We start from the raw sequence: 15,661 nt of genomic DNA, 5'->3' as shown, positions 1-15,661 counted from the left end.
TATATATATATATAGAATATATTTAAATTATATTCTTTTCAATACCATATTTTTTTCATGACTACACAGTAGTCATTGATTTCCCATAACCTGGTAAGGAATCTAGGTCCCCCAGAGACATTCTTCCCCTATCCATAGGTCTGGTGCTAGGAAAATACCAACGTTGTATACCTGTAACATTTCTCTTGCTTCCCGCTGCTGCTTCTAAGTCAAAATCTCTCCTGTCCTCATATAAAAACTCTTCAGTTGTGATGGAAGCTCTTGAGCTTTACCGTCTTAACCGTCACTGTCACCGTCACTGTCACTGTGATGGATTGTTCTCCTTTATTGTCTCCCCCATTTCGTGTGGATGTTGGCCATCTTTCTCTCCACTTCTTGAGTTCATTCAGGTGCAACTTCACGTTATACCATCAGTCCACCCAACACTACTTAATAATTATTTCCCCTCAATCTGGATGCCAGCTACCTTCCTCTACCCTCATGCCAGTAGTTAATCATATCATGGAATTTCACCTCTGAAATCTTAAGTCTCTAAATCTCAATCTCTTATCACAATCTCTAGTACTTTTTCAGAGAATATCTGTTCCTTTTCTTCACTGCTGACTCCATTGTCTGGACAACTGTATTGTTTTCCCAAATTATCTGTTTCCCTTTGACATTACTTCTTCACCTATCCAGTGCTACAAGTTCTGTCCATTCATTCCCCATCAATTTTACTGCCAACTGTTACACGTTTTCATCCTTCCTTTAAACCTGTTCTGAAAAATCCCAGCCCAAATTTAATCCAAGTAGTACTCTTCTGTGTTTCAGCCATTAGGTTGGATATCATTCATTTGGGCATATTAGTGAGAGTCTGGGTTTGTGCTCTCCATCCTGAGCTGAACCATCTGTTTTCTGACCCATGAATTAAGTATTCCCCTAGTACTTAATCAGTTCTCTTTCCTGTTTCTCTCACTATTCCAAGCTTATGTTTCTTTAAAAAAATGCTATCTAACTCCCATCTACCTTTGACCTACACCTCACATAACATTGCATCCTTTTTCACTTGACATATAAGAATATCAAAAAATAACTCCTTTAACTTAACAAACTGTATCTATTAAAGTCCTCCTGGGGCACCTGGGTGGCTCAGTCCGTTACTTTGGCTCAGGCCATGATCTCCCGGTTTGTGTGTTCAAGCCCCACATCGGGCTCTGTGATAACAGCTAGGAGCCCGTAGCCTGCTTCACATTCTCTGTCTCCCTCTCCATCTGTTCCTCCCCTGCTCATACTTTGTCTCTCTTTCTGTCAAAAATAAATAAACATCAAAAAAAAATAAAGTCCTCGAGCATTCATACTCCATTGTGAAACTGTAAACATTCCTATTAATATCGTCAGGAAAACAAGGTGTTTGATACCACCCATATTTCATTATTACACTGGAAATCCTAGCCAATATAGTAAGATAACAGCAAAATATGGAAAAATGTATCAATCTAGAATAGAAAAAAGTAATATGGAAGAGGTAAGAATTGGAAACAAGCAACAGTACTCTTGTTGGTGGGAACAATATATTTCAAGTAGTATAGGAGAAGAGATGTAAAATTTATTAAAGTGACTGAATTTGCTATGTCCTGGTCCATACAGCAAAGAGATATATGAAATGATGACAGCCTATGTTAGCTGACCTTTAATCTATGTATGGTGATGAGCTTATTTTGGTTTGGCGAAATATATGGGCATCCTGAGGGAAATTTGTACTGCACAGTGGTCTTTGACATGCTAATTATAGCTGAACTTAATTTAGTATTTTAGTGGGACATTTAGTCTTGAAGTATATGTTTATTTAAATTTCTAAATGCTCACGAGAATTTTAAATATCCTATTAAGAGGAGCTACTTTTCTTTCACACTTCTTCCCTCCTTCACTCCTTCCTTCTATCTTTCTTTCCTTCTTCCCTTCAACTATAATGCAAGTTTAGTTACTCTCTTGTGTTTGTTTTCCATATTTTGTTGCATTAATAAGTGCCTGACTTAGCTCTCTTAAAAATCACATTATGTTTCTTCAAGCATTTCTTAAAGTTTTGTATTTGATTTGTTATTTAGTAGAGCTCGATAACAACTATGTTTTTGACTTCCTTTTTTCTCCCTTCCCTAACCCCTCTGTGTTTATCCCTACCTTCTTCTTTTCTTCGTACCAGATCTTGACTGTTTTAATCAGCCAAATGAAGTAGTATGGCTTGTCACTTGTCTATTCATCCCTTCATCCATCTATCCATTCATAAAGAAGTAATTTTGGGGCACCTGGGTGGGTCAGTCAGTTACGCGTCCAACTTTTGGTTTCCACTGAGGTCATGATTTCGTACCTGGTGAGATTGAGTCCCATGTCAGGCTCTGTGCTGACAGCACGGAGCCTGTTTGGAATTCTCTCCCTGTCTCTCTGCCCCTCTGCTGTGCTCTCTTTTTCTTGCAAAATAAATAAATAAACTTTTTTTAAGACAAGAAGTAATTTCATCTATTTGTACATTTTATATTTTAATAAAATATTTCTAAATATATAGATATTTATGTATTTCTTTATGTATTTCATCTTTATGTATTTAATCTCTTGGCTATTTCTTCCTGTAGTTGTGTGTTAAAAGTAGTTCGTTTATACTGCATTTTGCTGAGAGAATGTATCTTCATTTTCTTGATAGGCCAGTGAATACCAGGCCTTGACATTCTACTCAAAGGTTTGAATGAGTACTTGAGGATTTCAGACATACTTTCATCTAATCTCCATTTTCAGTCCCCGAGCAATGCCTCTGTTGAACCTGTGTGTCTCAGCCTTGAGCCTCTGTGGGGTTCTACCACATTCATAAAATCCTCCTCTGTTTAATTTGGGCATGGGTCCACTAAATCGGTTCATGTTCTTGTATGAACCTTCTGTTTTTCCGAAACATGGGCAAGGCGATTTATTCTTTTAGTTTAATGTAATCATTCCATAACACTATTTTTTTCTGTTTCTGAAGACAGAAAAAAAGTCCCAAGTAGTTAGCTAACCATCTTTAACTAGGGGCCACTCTGCACTAAATTATAATCAGCGGGAAAAACTAAATGTTAGTTGGCATATGGATTCAAAGTTCATTTCAAATCTTTATTTTATAATATTTAGTACTCATGTGTTCTTTGGCAAATCATTCCACTTGTCCAGGCCTTAATTTCTTCATATAATGAGCTTAGATGTATTTTATACAGATAGGAGGATTCCGGAGCATATAGATTATTCAATAACACTAGATATTATTTTAATAAACTTTGTTATTTAAAAATGCATTAAAACTTACACTTGCAAGGTTATATAGTTCTTTGTGTTCAAGGATATTTCTTCAGAGGTATTTCTTAATTAGTAAAATGGTACATGAATCTTTGATGAAGGAGTATCAGTGATATCACATACTGTGTTACTGCTAATTCAAACTAAAAGATCAACTATCTTGCAGAAATTATTGGCTTAAATAATATTTCATTATCATATACTCTGCAGTTGGGCCATCTTATAAGGCAAGAAATTTTCAGAGGAAATACTTTTCAGCATTGAATCACAGTTTTTTTGTTGTATTAGTTAAAATTGTATTTTACAAAATAAAATTTTTAAATATATTAACTCAGAATATAAATATGAGTTCAAAAATGTCCTATATGTCATTTATTTTATTTTAGGTTTTTTTTGCAACTACATTTTTCACAAGAATTGAAAAATACTTAATTTAATCATTGCTTTTTAATTTATATTTTCCAAGTTGTGACCATTCATGACAATGAAAACTGGTATTTCCAAAATGTATTCTTATAGTATGCCTTTTTGAGAATTGGACAATTGATGAAATAATTTAATCTGAGATAGTAAATTGAGAAGAGTGTTAAGAGTTTATTGAGTGACTAATACATGCACAATTTCTCTTACAATTTCATTCCTAAGGACTAGATATCACAGCTTAATATAGACAGATTTGAATGTAAGGAATTTCATTTTTCAGTTTTTTCTACTGATTCCTAGCATAAAGGTTTACATTTGAATCTGAAATGTGATAATTCATGTTTGTGTCTTCTAGGTATAGCTTATTTGAGTGGAATGTGTAGTGAAAAGAGAAAATGTATTATTGCTGAAGACAATGGCTTGAATCTTGCATTTACAATTGCTCATGAAATGGGTCACAAGTAAGTACAAATTCTGGCTATGCCACATATTAGCATATAGCTTTGTAATTTGAGTTATTGAATTACATGCATATCTTTTGGGTTTTTTAGGGGGAGGGACTCAGGTGTTTTAAAAATTAGGGAAACAAAAAGAGGTGGTAAAGATCATCTAAATTTAAAGAGTATCTTCTAAATATTGTAACTATTCCTGATACTTTGAATAAAATCTTATTACATTATTAAAATTGACATTAGGACATGACACATGTTTCACTTCACTACACATTTCCAAATAATATAAACATGACAATAATCATGACACTACAAAGCTATATATTATTCACATGTCTGAAGAAAACACTTTGTACAAATTAAAATACTTCCAAACTATAATAGTATTTGTTATTACCCTATACAGAGTAAAAGCCAATTAATCTGCATGGTTTGAAGTAATGTACTTGAAAGAAACTTCACCTGTTCACCCAGTTAATATGTAATGAACAGTCTGTCTCAGGAACAGGTCTAAGTACTTTACCTAATAGTTCACTTAAAACTCAACAAGCAAGGCTGTCATTTTACAGATGATGATAATAACAATAATAATTAGTAATAGCAACATTTACATAGTACTTACCGTGTGCTACGACATTTCTACATGCTTTATATATATCCTCAGAACATTTTTGTGAGGTAAGGCTATTAGAGTACCCATCTTACAGGGGAGAAAACTGAAGCATGGAGAAATTAATTTAAGTTTAATCTAGTTGTGAAAATAGTACGTGTTGGAGGAAGGATTTAAATTCAGGTTATCTAATTCAGTCATACTGTTCTGTACTTTGCATTATCTGCTCTCTTTGGGCCTTTGATCCCTCATCAGTAAAATGGGGATGATACCTGTGTTATAAGGTTGGTCTGAGATTTGGATTATGAACAACAAGCACATATTTACAGCCAGTATCTTACAGTAGAAATGGTGTGGAGTCAGACTGAATTTTGAATGTGGGCTTCTCTGCGTGCTAGCAGTATCAATTAAAATATGAAAAATATTTTAATTGGACTCACATTTAGTGAGGTCCTACACAGGGAGGTGCTCTTTATGGAGGCCTCTTTGGTCAAAGACATATTTAGTTTGGCTGGTAGTGTTTAAAAATTTGAATCAGTTGCCAACATTAAAAAGTATAAATTTGACATAAAAATTCAAATTTCCAGACCTGGCAACATTAGACCTACCGTCCCATATGGCAGCCATTCCTTGGAGCTGAGTAGTGTCTGTACCCTTTAGACTGGGGCCATCTTTTCCAGCTCATCACAGGCTGAGGCACTGTGGTATTATAGTATTTATCAAACACCCAGTGCGCTTCATTTTCATCAGATGCCTGGACTCTGGAGACAAGTGAGTAAATTGAGCTATGGAATTTGATTGGTCTAAGAAAGCTCGGGAGGAGATTATATAGGACATCACAGTGTTTGATTAAAAAAGCCTTTTATTCAAGTAAACTGAAGTAGAGGAAAATGGTCAAGTTATAATGATACAGCTCAGTGAATTATCAGAAATTGAGCATACCTATGTGCCCGTAACCTAGTCTAAGACATGACGAACAGTGGTTTTATTTTTGGTGTCACTGTTTTTAAATGTGTAAATATACTTTCATTTTCTCCCATGCAGCCTTTCAGTGGTCAGTGGAGTGCTGTAGAATACAACGTGTTTATTTGTTATCCAAAAAAGAAACAAAACAGATAAATAAGATTCTAAGATCATCATTCTTTAGGGAATATATGTAATGCAATAACCTAGTTCATTGTTGTACTCCAGGAATGATAGGATTTAGACTCTTAATTCCAATATAGTTTTCTTAATTTAAAGATATTTCAGTGTAATCATAGTAAGGAAAACCATGTGCAATATTTGAATGAAAAATACTGAAAGTAACGTTTAGGGGAAAGAAAAAGTTGGTATTAAAAATATTAAGACAATAAGTACAAATTCATGATTATAATTTTTAGAAGTTAAATGCAAGTTTCTGAATAATAATAAGCAGTGTGAGTATATTTTTATGAAACAGACAATCTGAGTAGTGGAAGGTTCACTTTAAGAAACAATCTTACTTTATTTTAGGATATGTAAAATACATTTTTTAAATCTCTGATGTATTCTAAAATGTACGAAAAACACAGATTAAAGGAACCAACCACACGCAGGTTACTTTATTAACATGCTAAGGTTTGGTCAAGAATTTCTACTTAAAAAAAGTAAATGATATAGTTTAAGGAAAGGCCACTTGAGCTTTATGTAGTAGAAACATTGGTTTATGACCAGGAACTCAGGTTGGAATGGCTAAAATGGTAGTAAAATATTATTTTATTTGCCTTTTATAGAGCTGTACCCAAAGTCAATAGAGATGTGCCAAAGGTATTGGTAATGCTTGATGAATTAAGACCAGGACATATGATATATGTTGAACTACTTAGTTACTAAAAATCCTCTTTACTTGTAAGCAGTATTTGTCTCAAAAGTGGGGGCTGGTATTTCCCTTCTTAATTTTTTTAAATGTTTATTATTTTGAGAGACAGAGACAGAGACAGAGAGTGAGTGGGGGAGGGACAGAGAGAGGGATATACAGAATTGGTAGCAGGCTCCAGGCTCTAAGCTGTCAGCACAGAGTCTGACGGGGGCTCAAACCCACGAACCATGAGATCATGACCTGAACCAAAGTCGGCTTAACCGACTGAGCCAGCCAGGCGCCCCAGTTTTCTTAATGCTATAAAGTGGGATACATTAACAGTGAAGAGTAGTGGTGTCTTTAACAAAGGACACACAAAGGGACAAATAGGAGAGAGGTCATCTATATAAATTATATCATCATCATCCAGTATAAGATATAAAGCACAATGAAAGGAAAATGTAGGAAGAAGAAAGAAAAATAAAACAAAATTCATATACACATAGCCTCTTGAATAAGCAAAGTTTTCACAAATGTTAGGTAATTATGTCTATGGATCTGATGTGTCCATGCACACAAATCAACAGAGCTTTTTTTGTTAGGGATATAATTAAGTCAACTACTTAAGTGAAACTGTTAAATTCTTCTTTTTTCTTTTTGAATTTCTTTCTTTTGTTTTTTGGGAGAGGATTATGTTTTCCAGTATATTTTCTTAGACAGAAAATGGATCGTATAATTTTGCAACCCACAACTTTAGAGTGGCAGAGTGAGTCCATTCAAACTTGTCAATTCAAGAATGACTTTATAATTACACATGAAATGTTTCTAAACTGATTTGGGATGAGTGTGTTTATGTTTTTTAACTGAATTTGGTTTCTAGAATTTCCCAGAGAAACTCCATGTATGGCTAGAAAAGTCAGTAAGGGGCACCAAGAAATAAAAGCAAGTCTTAAGGGTGAGAATTTGAGTAATTGAAGAGAACCAAAAATCCTCTTTTACTATTTCAAAAGGGGATTGAATCTTAAATGTAAAAATGTATCGAATTTTCCTTTAGGAAATTTCCAATTAAAAAAATCTTGTATGTAATTATATATAGAAGTATAGATTAGTGTCCATAGCAAGAAAGAGGAATTAAATGATTTATTCCAATGTTTTATGATTCCTTTTCACAGTTATTTTCCTTTCTAAACAATAGGTCAGGCATGTGATTTTTTTCTTATAACCAAAAATGTCAACCATAGAATATTTTTATTGGTATTAAGTGTATTTATATTTATGAAATACAAATGGGATCTTCATAAATTTACTGTCATAAAGCCTAAAACTTTATTTTTATAAATAAAAAATACCTTAGGAAGTTGTTCGTGAATTTGACAGTTTGTTGGGTGCATATGTATACACATATACACTATATTTTATATACAACAATTTGTTAAAGTAAGAAATTTTACTTTTTTTCAGCCAGACTTTATTATGGATATATAAATTGTACTTAGATTACTGTGTTTGGGGAGTGTCCCCAAGACCACCCTCAGGTTCAATGATTTGTTAGAAGGACTCAGAAAACTCAGTAAAGCTATTTTACTCATACTGACAGTTTATTACAGTAACAGGATATGGATTAAAGTCAGCAAAGGAGCAGGCATCTGGGCCGGGTCTAGGGAACACCTGGCAGAAGCTTTACGTTGTCTTCTCCCAGGTGAGTTGTGCAGAACTAACTGTGTGTTAATTCTCTAAACAATAATGTGTGAAAACACGCACAAAGTACTGCCCAACCCTAGAAACTAACCTGAGCCTTGGTATCCAGGGATTTTACTGGGTGGTAATGTTGGTCATGGAGGCACAGCTGACCACCTACAAAGCACATCTTTCACCTCCATCCTTTCCAGAGGTCCAGCTAGTCATGTCCTACCCCCAAATCATATTGTTATAAGCTATCTGACTTGTCCTGGAGTCCCCAGGTAAACAAAGATATTCTTATCAGAAGAGATATTACAGGGGCTCCTGGTTGGCTCAGTCGAGTGAATGTTCGACTCTTGATTTCAGCTCAGGTCGTGTGATGGAGCCCTGTGTCAAGCTCCATGCTGAGTGTAGAGCCTGCTTAAGATTCCCTCTCTCTCCCTCTACCCCCTCTCTCCCTCTACCCCTCTCCCCGACTTTGCTCTCTCTCTTTCTCTCTAAAATAAAAATAAAAAGGAAGGGAGGGAGGATGGATGGATGTGCCAGATGCTTATAGGTTACCTCCTAGGACCTGGGCGAGAACCACACCTGTCTTTTCTATGTGCGAGTTTTGGACCACCCAAACCTGTTGCAGTAACTTTGTACTTCACAATTGCACACTATTTTTAAGCCTTAAGATATCATACTTAGATTGCTAAAGCCTTTCTAAAAAAATAATAATGTCTTCTGTTATTAGCGGGCATTGCACTAAATACTGTGTACTCCTCTATAATCCAATCTCATAAAAATCTGGAGCTATATTTTGTGATTATTGTCTTTTTTACAGATGAGGAAACTGAAGCTGATAGAGATTAATATTTCAGGAGTTCTTTTGATATTAAAAGCTTTCTTTTTTCATCACATATGTTGTTAAGATTTCTCTAGTTCTATTAATTTAATCTTGTTTTTTAATGTTTTTGAACCGAAAATGTTCTTAGTAGTCAAATGTTATTTTTTAAATTATTTCTTCTATAGCTTTTTGTAGTTAGAAATGACACCTCATCCTAAAATTTTAAAAAAGTACCTTTTTTTCTATTTGTTTTATATTTTCTTCTCTCTCTCTCTCTCGTCTTCTCCCTCACTCTTTTTTACTGTTAGAAGGCCACCTAGACTTTATTTTAGTGTATGTAGTAAAGTTCTCTCCATTAAATTTGATTGTTCATTAACTGCTCAATAAATTATCTTACCGTTCAAAATGTGGTCCCTGATGATGTAAAGAGCTATGCCAGAATAGAGCACATTGCTTGCTTCATTGAAAAAGTCTTGAAATGAAAAAGAAATGAACTGAAATGAAATGAAAAGAAAGAAAAAAGAAATGAAAAAGAAAAGAAAAAGAGAAAAACAGTCAATTGAACTCAACTGTGTGCTTAGTGCTGTAGCCAATTTATATTGTAGTGCCAGCTGCTTGTCTAGGTACAGATCGGTAAAAAGCAGTTCACCAATGGCAGCCAGGGCACGGACCACACTCTGAGTGACCCTGCCACATAACACTCTAAGTTAGTGCTGCATGGAGGTCATGTTTCAGTTGGTAGAGAGCCCAATATTTTTCTCTTTAGCCTGAAAGGTGGTCTGCAATTGAATTGTATATCTCTGTTCTTGTATATTTATGAAATATTTTTAGCCATAAATTCTGTGACATGATCCACTGCCAATAATACATGTTTTCCTGACACAAATATTTAGCGGTGTTGTAGATAGTTTTGCTAAGTATAATACATATAGACATTATAACAAGAATATAAATATATAATATGTATCATATATAATGCATTTATAATTTATATAACAAAAAATAGAAATATATACCGTATATACATATCATATCCTTTTTTTCTTTATGGCCACAAATAATTCACTCCTTCCAACTTGAAGTAAAGTAACCTCTTATATTGGATAAGCTTTTACTAAAATTTATGCCCAGCTCTTAGAGATTGTAAAGTATGCAAATTACCAGAGAAATAATCGTTTTAAAGGTAATTGTTAGTAACATAATCCTGTGAGTTTTTTTCTAACCTTGCTAAATCTGGAGATTTCTTGGACAGCAGAACTACCCTGACTTAGCTCATTGAGACCAAAGACTTCTGCTCTCACCTGAAGAAGGAAGGTAATCATATTAGATGATTAGATTTTAGAGAGTATGACTGCCAAAGCTCACACAGCCAATTAAGTGCCTGAGTGGATGTCCAGAGTCAAGCTATCCGAATCCAGAGTTCATGTTGTTAATTACTGTGCTACACCCCAGATGCTGAAGGATACTTCTAATTACCTTACCTTTACTCACATTGCTTCTGGGCTAGCCCTGTGTAATCTGTTCCTACCTTATCTCTTCAGCCATACTTCATACTATGTACCCTTTTATTGTTAGCACACTTGCAGCCCCATTAGAGTTTTTAGGGTTTCTCATGTGTTATGCCCCTTCACACTGAAGTGCATTGGCACATGTTACCCCCTCTGCCTGGAATACTCCCATTTCACGAATTCTCTCATCCTGATCATAATTCATAGGGCATATCAGTAATCATTTCCTACAGCATGTGTTCTGTGTAGGTCAGTCTCTCCATTAAATACTTCATGGCACTATCTCTGTAAATGTCCATTCATTCGTCTATTCACAGGGTGTAAGCGCCAAGAGGTAATGAACTGTGCCAGTTTTTTGTTGTCATGGGATTCCTAATGCATTTGATAGTGTTTGGGACATATCAAGCGTTCAATATATATGTACTAAATCAGTGAATGCTTTAATATAGTAATTTTCTTAGTAAAATATTCTTGTGCAAAGAATGTCAATGAAAATGTGTTAGAGGAAAGATGCTGCTGCACAAATTGTTTAGAATGTTTTTAAATATTGTCTGAAACTTTTAACAAGGAATCAGGTAAAATTTTATAAAAACAATGTGGTAGACTAGTAAATGTAGCCAAGGCCACATGGAGTGAGCCTTTATTCCATGCACATACAGAAATGACTCCCCACAACCCAAAAGTGCTCTCCCCTGAGGTCTTCCTGTCACAGTAATTGGAAGCTCCATTCTTCTAGTTGCTCAGCTAAACACAATGAAATTATCTTTGAGCTCTCTCCATTTCGCACTCTCCACATTCAATCCATCAGCTCTTGACTCTGCCTTCAAAACATATCCACATTCTCTTTACATCTCACTAATTCTACTCTTGCCACTCTGGACCAAACCACCATCATCTCTCATGTGGATTATTAAAGTAACCTCCTAAATGATCTTGCTTTATCAGCCCTTGTCACTCACAGCCTGTTTCAACTCAGAGCCAGGAAGACTCCTTCACAGCAAAGCAAATTCTCCAATTTTTCTGCATAGACTTCCAGTAGCTTCCTATCTCACCAGTAAAATCCCCAGCCCTTACATTGGCCCAGTAGGCCCTACCAGGTCTAGCCTCCTTCCCTACCATTCCCCTCCTTACCAACATGGCTCCAGATACATCAGCCTCTTTTCTAAAACTCAAAACACCTACTTCAAGACTTTGCCTTTCTTCTTTAGATATTTGTTCAAGTACCACCTTCTCATTGAGGCCTTTCTGTTAATATTTCTTAAAAGTGTAGACACAACCACATTTATCTATCTATCGATCTATCGATCTATCTATCTATCTATCTATCTATTTGTATGTGTACAATGAATTCTTAACTCCTTAGTTCACTATTGTATTCTCAGCATCTAGAAGAATACTACTTTCATACTTGGCACATAGTATGTACTCAAAAATGTATTTGTTAAATGAAGATAAATTTGTTATTTCTAAAAGTGAAGTCTCTATGACTTCCTATGCTCTGCAGAAGAGCTGAATATACAAATGTACTAATTGTCTCACAGAAATGAAAAATAATATTCTTCTTAAGGAACTTCATTGTTATATCTAAGTAATATATTGGCATTTCTTTTCACATTAAAAATTCACATTAGGAATCACATTAAGATTTGTATCGAATGGGGGTTGCCTGGGTGGCTCAGTCAGTTAAGCACTGAGTTTGGCTCAGGTCACGATCTTGTGGTTCGTGGGTTCGAGTCCCATGTCAGGCTCTGTGCTGACACCTCAGAGCTTGGAGCCTGCTTCAGATTCTGTCTCCCTCTCTCCCTCTACCCCTCCCCTGCTCGTGTTCTCTCTCTCTCTCTCTCTCTCTCTCTCTCTGTCTGTCTCTCAAAAACAAACATTAAAAGATATTTTATTAAAAAAAAGATTCTTCTTGAATGGAATTTGAAAAGACATTGAGGTCTCCTATCCCCATATTAAATGCTTAAAAATCCCAAAAGGTGAATTTTTTTTATATAAGTAGCCAAGATAAAGAGCCAGAAGGAGAAACCTCCAAATATTAGAGGTAGAAGGCATCTTTCCATATAAAAGAGCTAGAATTTCTCATTCACTGGGTGCTTAATCTTGGTACTGGATGGAGTTGTTCAGGGTTGAATGCACTATGGGGAGTGGAAGTCAAAGCTTCACAGTCCCTTATAAGGCAATGTGTATTTCCAGCTGGCTTAAGGCAAGTAGTTTGCTTCAGGACATGGAATGAAAAAAAAAATCTATCAGCATCTAACATATTCTAATTACAAAGCCTCAGAGCATAAATAGAAACATTAACAAAACAGATAAATAGCCACAATCATAGTAGGAGGTTTTAACACTGCTTTCTGTATAGAAACTGAATAGAAAGATCTCTATAGAAGAGAAAAGATTTGAACAACTAAAAACGTTGTTCTACTGGGCAGATATGAAACCTGCAGCCGAGTAATAAAGAATAAGTACTCTTTCAAAATACAGATATTTATAAAGAATGACCATATATTATTTTATTCTTCAAGTCTAAACAAATTCCCTAAAATTAATTTACAGATGAATTTTTCTTATCACAATACGATTAAGTTAAACAACCAATAGCAAAAACAAACTTAATAAATACATAATAGAAATTTATAAGCATACTCTGGAAAAACTCATTGATCAGAGAAGAAATCATTAGGAAAACCAGAATACTCTCAGACTTGAACAATAACAAATATACTATTTTGCAAGTTTGTAGCATTGCAGATAAGGAGCAATTAGAGGAAAATGAGTAACTTTAAACACATATATAAAAATTAAATGATGAAATTAATGACCTAAATTTTCATATTAAGAGGTTAGAAACATAACAACAAAGTAAGAGATATTAGAAGAAAGAAACCACAAAGAGTAGAAACTAATAAAATAGGAAAATGCAATGAAAGTGAATAATGAAGTCAAAATTAGATCTCTGAAAATATGAATAAAATTGGCAAATATAAAATTGATTAAGAAAAAAGGCATAATTGAACAGTATTAGAAGTTAGCAAAGGCAGTATAACAGATACTGAAAGTATTAAAAAGATACTAAGAAAATAGACTGAATACTGTCATGATAAAAACAGATGAAATGGGAAAATTCTAAGAAAATATAATAGAAGGATATAAAGCTCTATAACTATTTTAAAAAATTGTATCAGTGCATTAGAATCATCCCAAAGAAAACACAAGTTCAGACACAGAAAAAGGTTCAATGAATAGATAATGCTAATATTAATCTAATTCTTCTAGAAAATAAAGGAACACCCTGCAACTCATTATTTGAGCTAGTATTAATGTAACATAAAAATCAATAAGGGACAGTTATGAGGAATAAAAGTTGTAGTACTTTCTTATCTGAGAATGATGAAAAAATTTCCTTTTTTTTTTTTTGGTTTATTTACTTAGAGAGAGAGAGAGTACAAGTCAGAGAGGGGCAGAGAGCAATGGAGAGAGAGAGAGAGAGAGAGAGAGAGAGAGAATCCCAAGCAGGCTCCAACCCTGTCAGCATGGAACCAAGTGTGGGACTCGAACCCACAAACCTTGAGATGATGACCTGAGCCAAATTCAGGAGTCAGGGTCAGCTTCTTTACCGACTGAACCACCCAGGTGCCCCAGAAAACATTTTCAAAATAAAGCAGCACTATGTAAACAAATAAAGGTAATATAAGGGAATAAAGTTGGCTTTATATCAGGATAGGAAAGGTCATTTATCATTTAAGAATCTTAATGCCCATGTTAATAGCTTAAAGGTAGAAACTATATTATTTCAAGAGATGCACAATTAAAAAGAAAAACACTAAGACAAAGCTTGCTGATGTATATTCACCAAAATCAATGGGAAACATTATTCTTAATGGTGAAATATTAGAAACATTTCTACAAATTAAGAAAATCACAAGAATCTCACCACATCTGCTTCTGTGTATGTACTGGAGACACAAACAAGTGAACCTTGGCAGAAAAATAAATAAAAGCTGTAGAGATGGGAATGGAAAAAAGATAGCTATTTTAATTTGCAAATGATGTGATTCCCTATATAAAATTATGATGTTATGTAGAAGTAAAGTATGGAATTAATTCATGAATGTAGTAAGATTATTAAATATAAGATAAATATACAAAAAACCAGCTGTCAACACAAAAATACAAAATGTCATTAAAAAAATGATACTATTTACTGTAGCAATTGAAAACACAGAGTACTTAGGAATGAATTAAAAAAAAGATAGGAAATTATATACCCTTATTAAAATTTATTGAGTGAAACCTGTGTCAATGAAAATATACCACATTTGTGGATAAATTTATTCTCTTCAGATGTCAGTTCTGTTGTAAATGATTTATAGATTCATGGAAATTCCAATAAATAGACCACCAGAGCTTCTATATGGATGTTGGCAAATATTTTCAACATTTGTATATAAGTACAAATAGTCAAAATAGCCAAAACTTTCTTGGAGAAGGAAAAGACGAAGATAGAGGAGAATGAGAGGGAGAATAATGTAAGAATCTTTCCCTAACAGAAATCAAAACCAATTTTGAAACCAGAATAGCTAAGACATTTAAACATTTGTGAAATATGGACAAATATGGTCTGATAGAACAAAATCTGGAGTCATAAATAAGTCCACGCCTAGAGGAAAACCTGATATGTGAGCAAGGTGTTGGCAGATCAGTATAGAAAGTTGACTTTTCGGAAAAATATGATAATGCACTTGGCTTACTGCATGTATAAAAATGAAATTGAATACTTTCAGATTATTTCTAAAAATCAATTCTGCATAAAATGAAGACTGATATATCACAGACAAGGCTTTTAAGAGAAAATACATGAGACTATCTTTAGGACGTTAGGGTTGAAATTATTTCTAAAGCAGCACATACTCTGTGCCCCCTTTGGAAGACAGAAACATAAGACCTAATAGAGACATCTGACACAGATCTTAGAACTGATCTGATTGTTAAGCTTTTTTAATTTCTGGAACTCCTGGATGGCTCAGTCAGTTAAGTGTCTCACTC

The 15,661-nt window shown here is 34.4% G+C and overlaps 1 protein-coding gene across 2 annotated transcripts in view; it reads left to right on the top strand.

Moving 5' to 3' along the window:
- ADAMTS19 (ADAM metallopeptidase with thrombospondin type 1 motif 19) overlaps window positions 1-15,661 on the top strand; it is a 241,310-nt gene that overhangs the window by 107,820 nt on the left and 117,829 nt on the right. For both annotated transcript variants that reach the window (XM_058737110.1, XM_058737119.1), the window contains exon 8: window positions 4,073-4,178. In XM_058737110.1, the coding sequence (XP_058593093.1) occupies window positions 4,073-4,178 (106 nt within the window). The remainder of the gene's footprint in view (window positions 1-4,072; window positions 4,179-15,661) is intronic.

Source organism: Neofelis nebulosa, chromosome 1 (genome assembly GCF_028018385.1).
Source record: "Neofelis nebulosa isolate mNeoNeb1 chromosome 1, mNeoNeb1.pri, whole genome shotgun sequence".
Taxonomy (NCBI): domain Eukaryota; kingdom Metazoa; phylum Chordata; class Mammalia; order Carnivora; family Felidae; genus Neofelis; species Neofelis nebulosa.
This window is presented reverse-complemented; position numbering and strand designations above follow the sequence as displayed.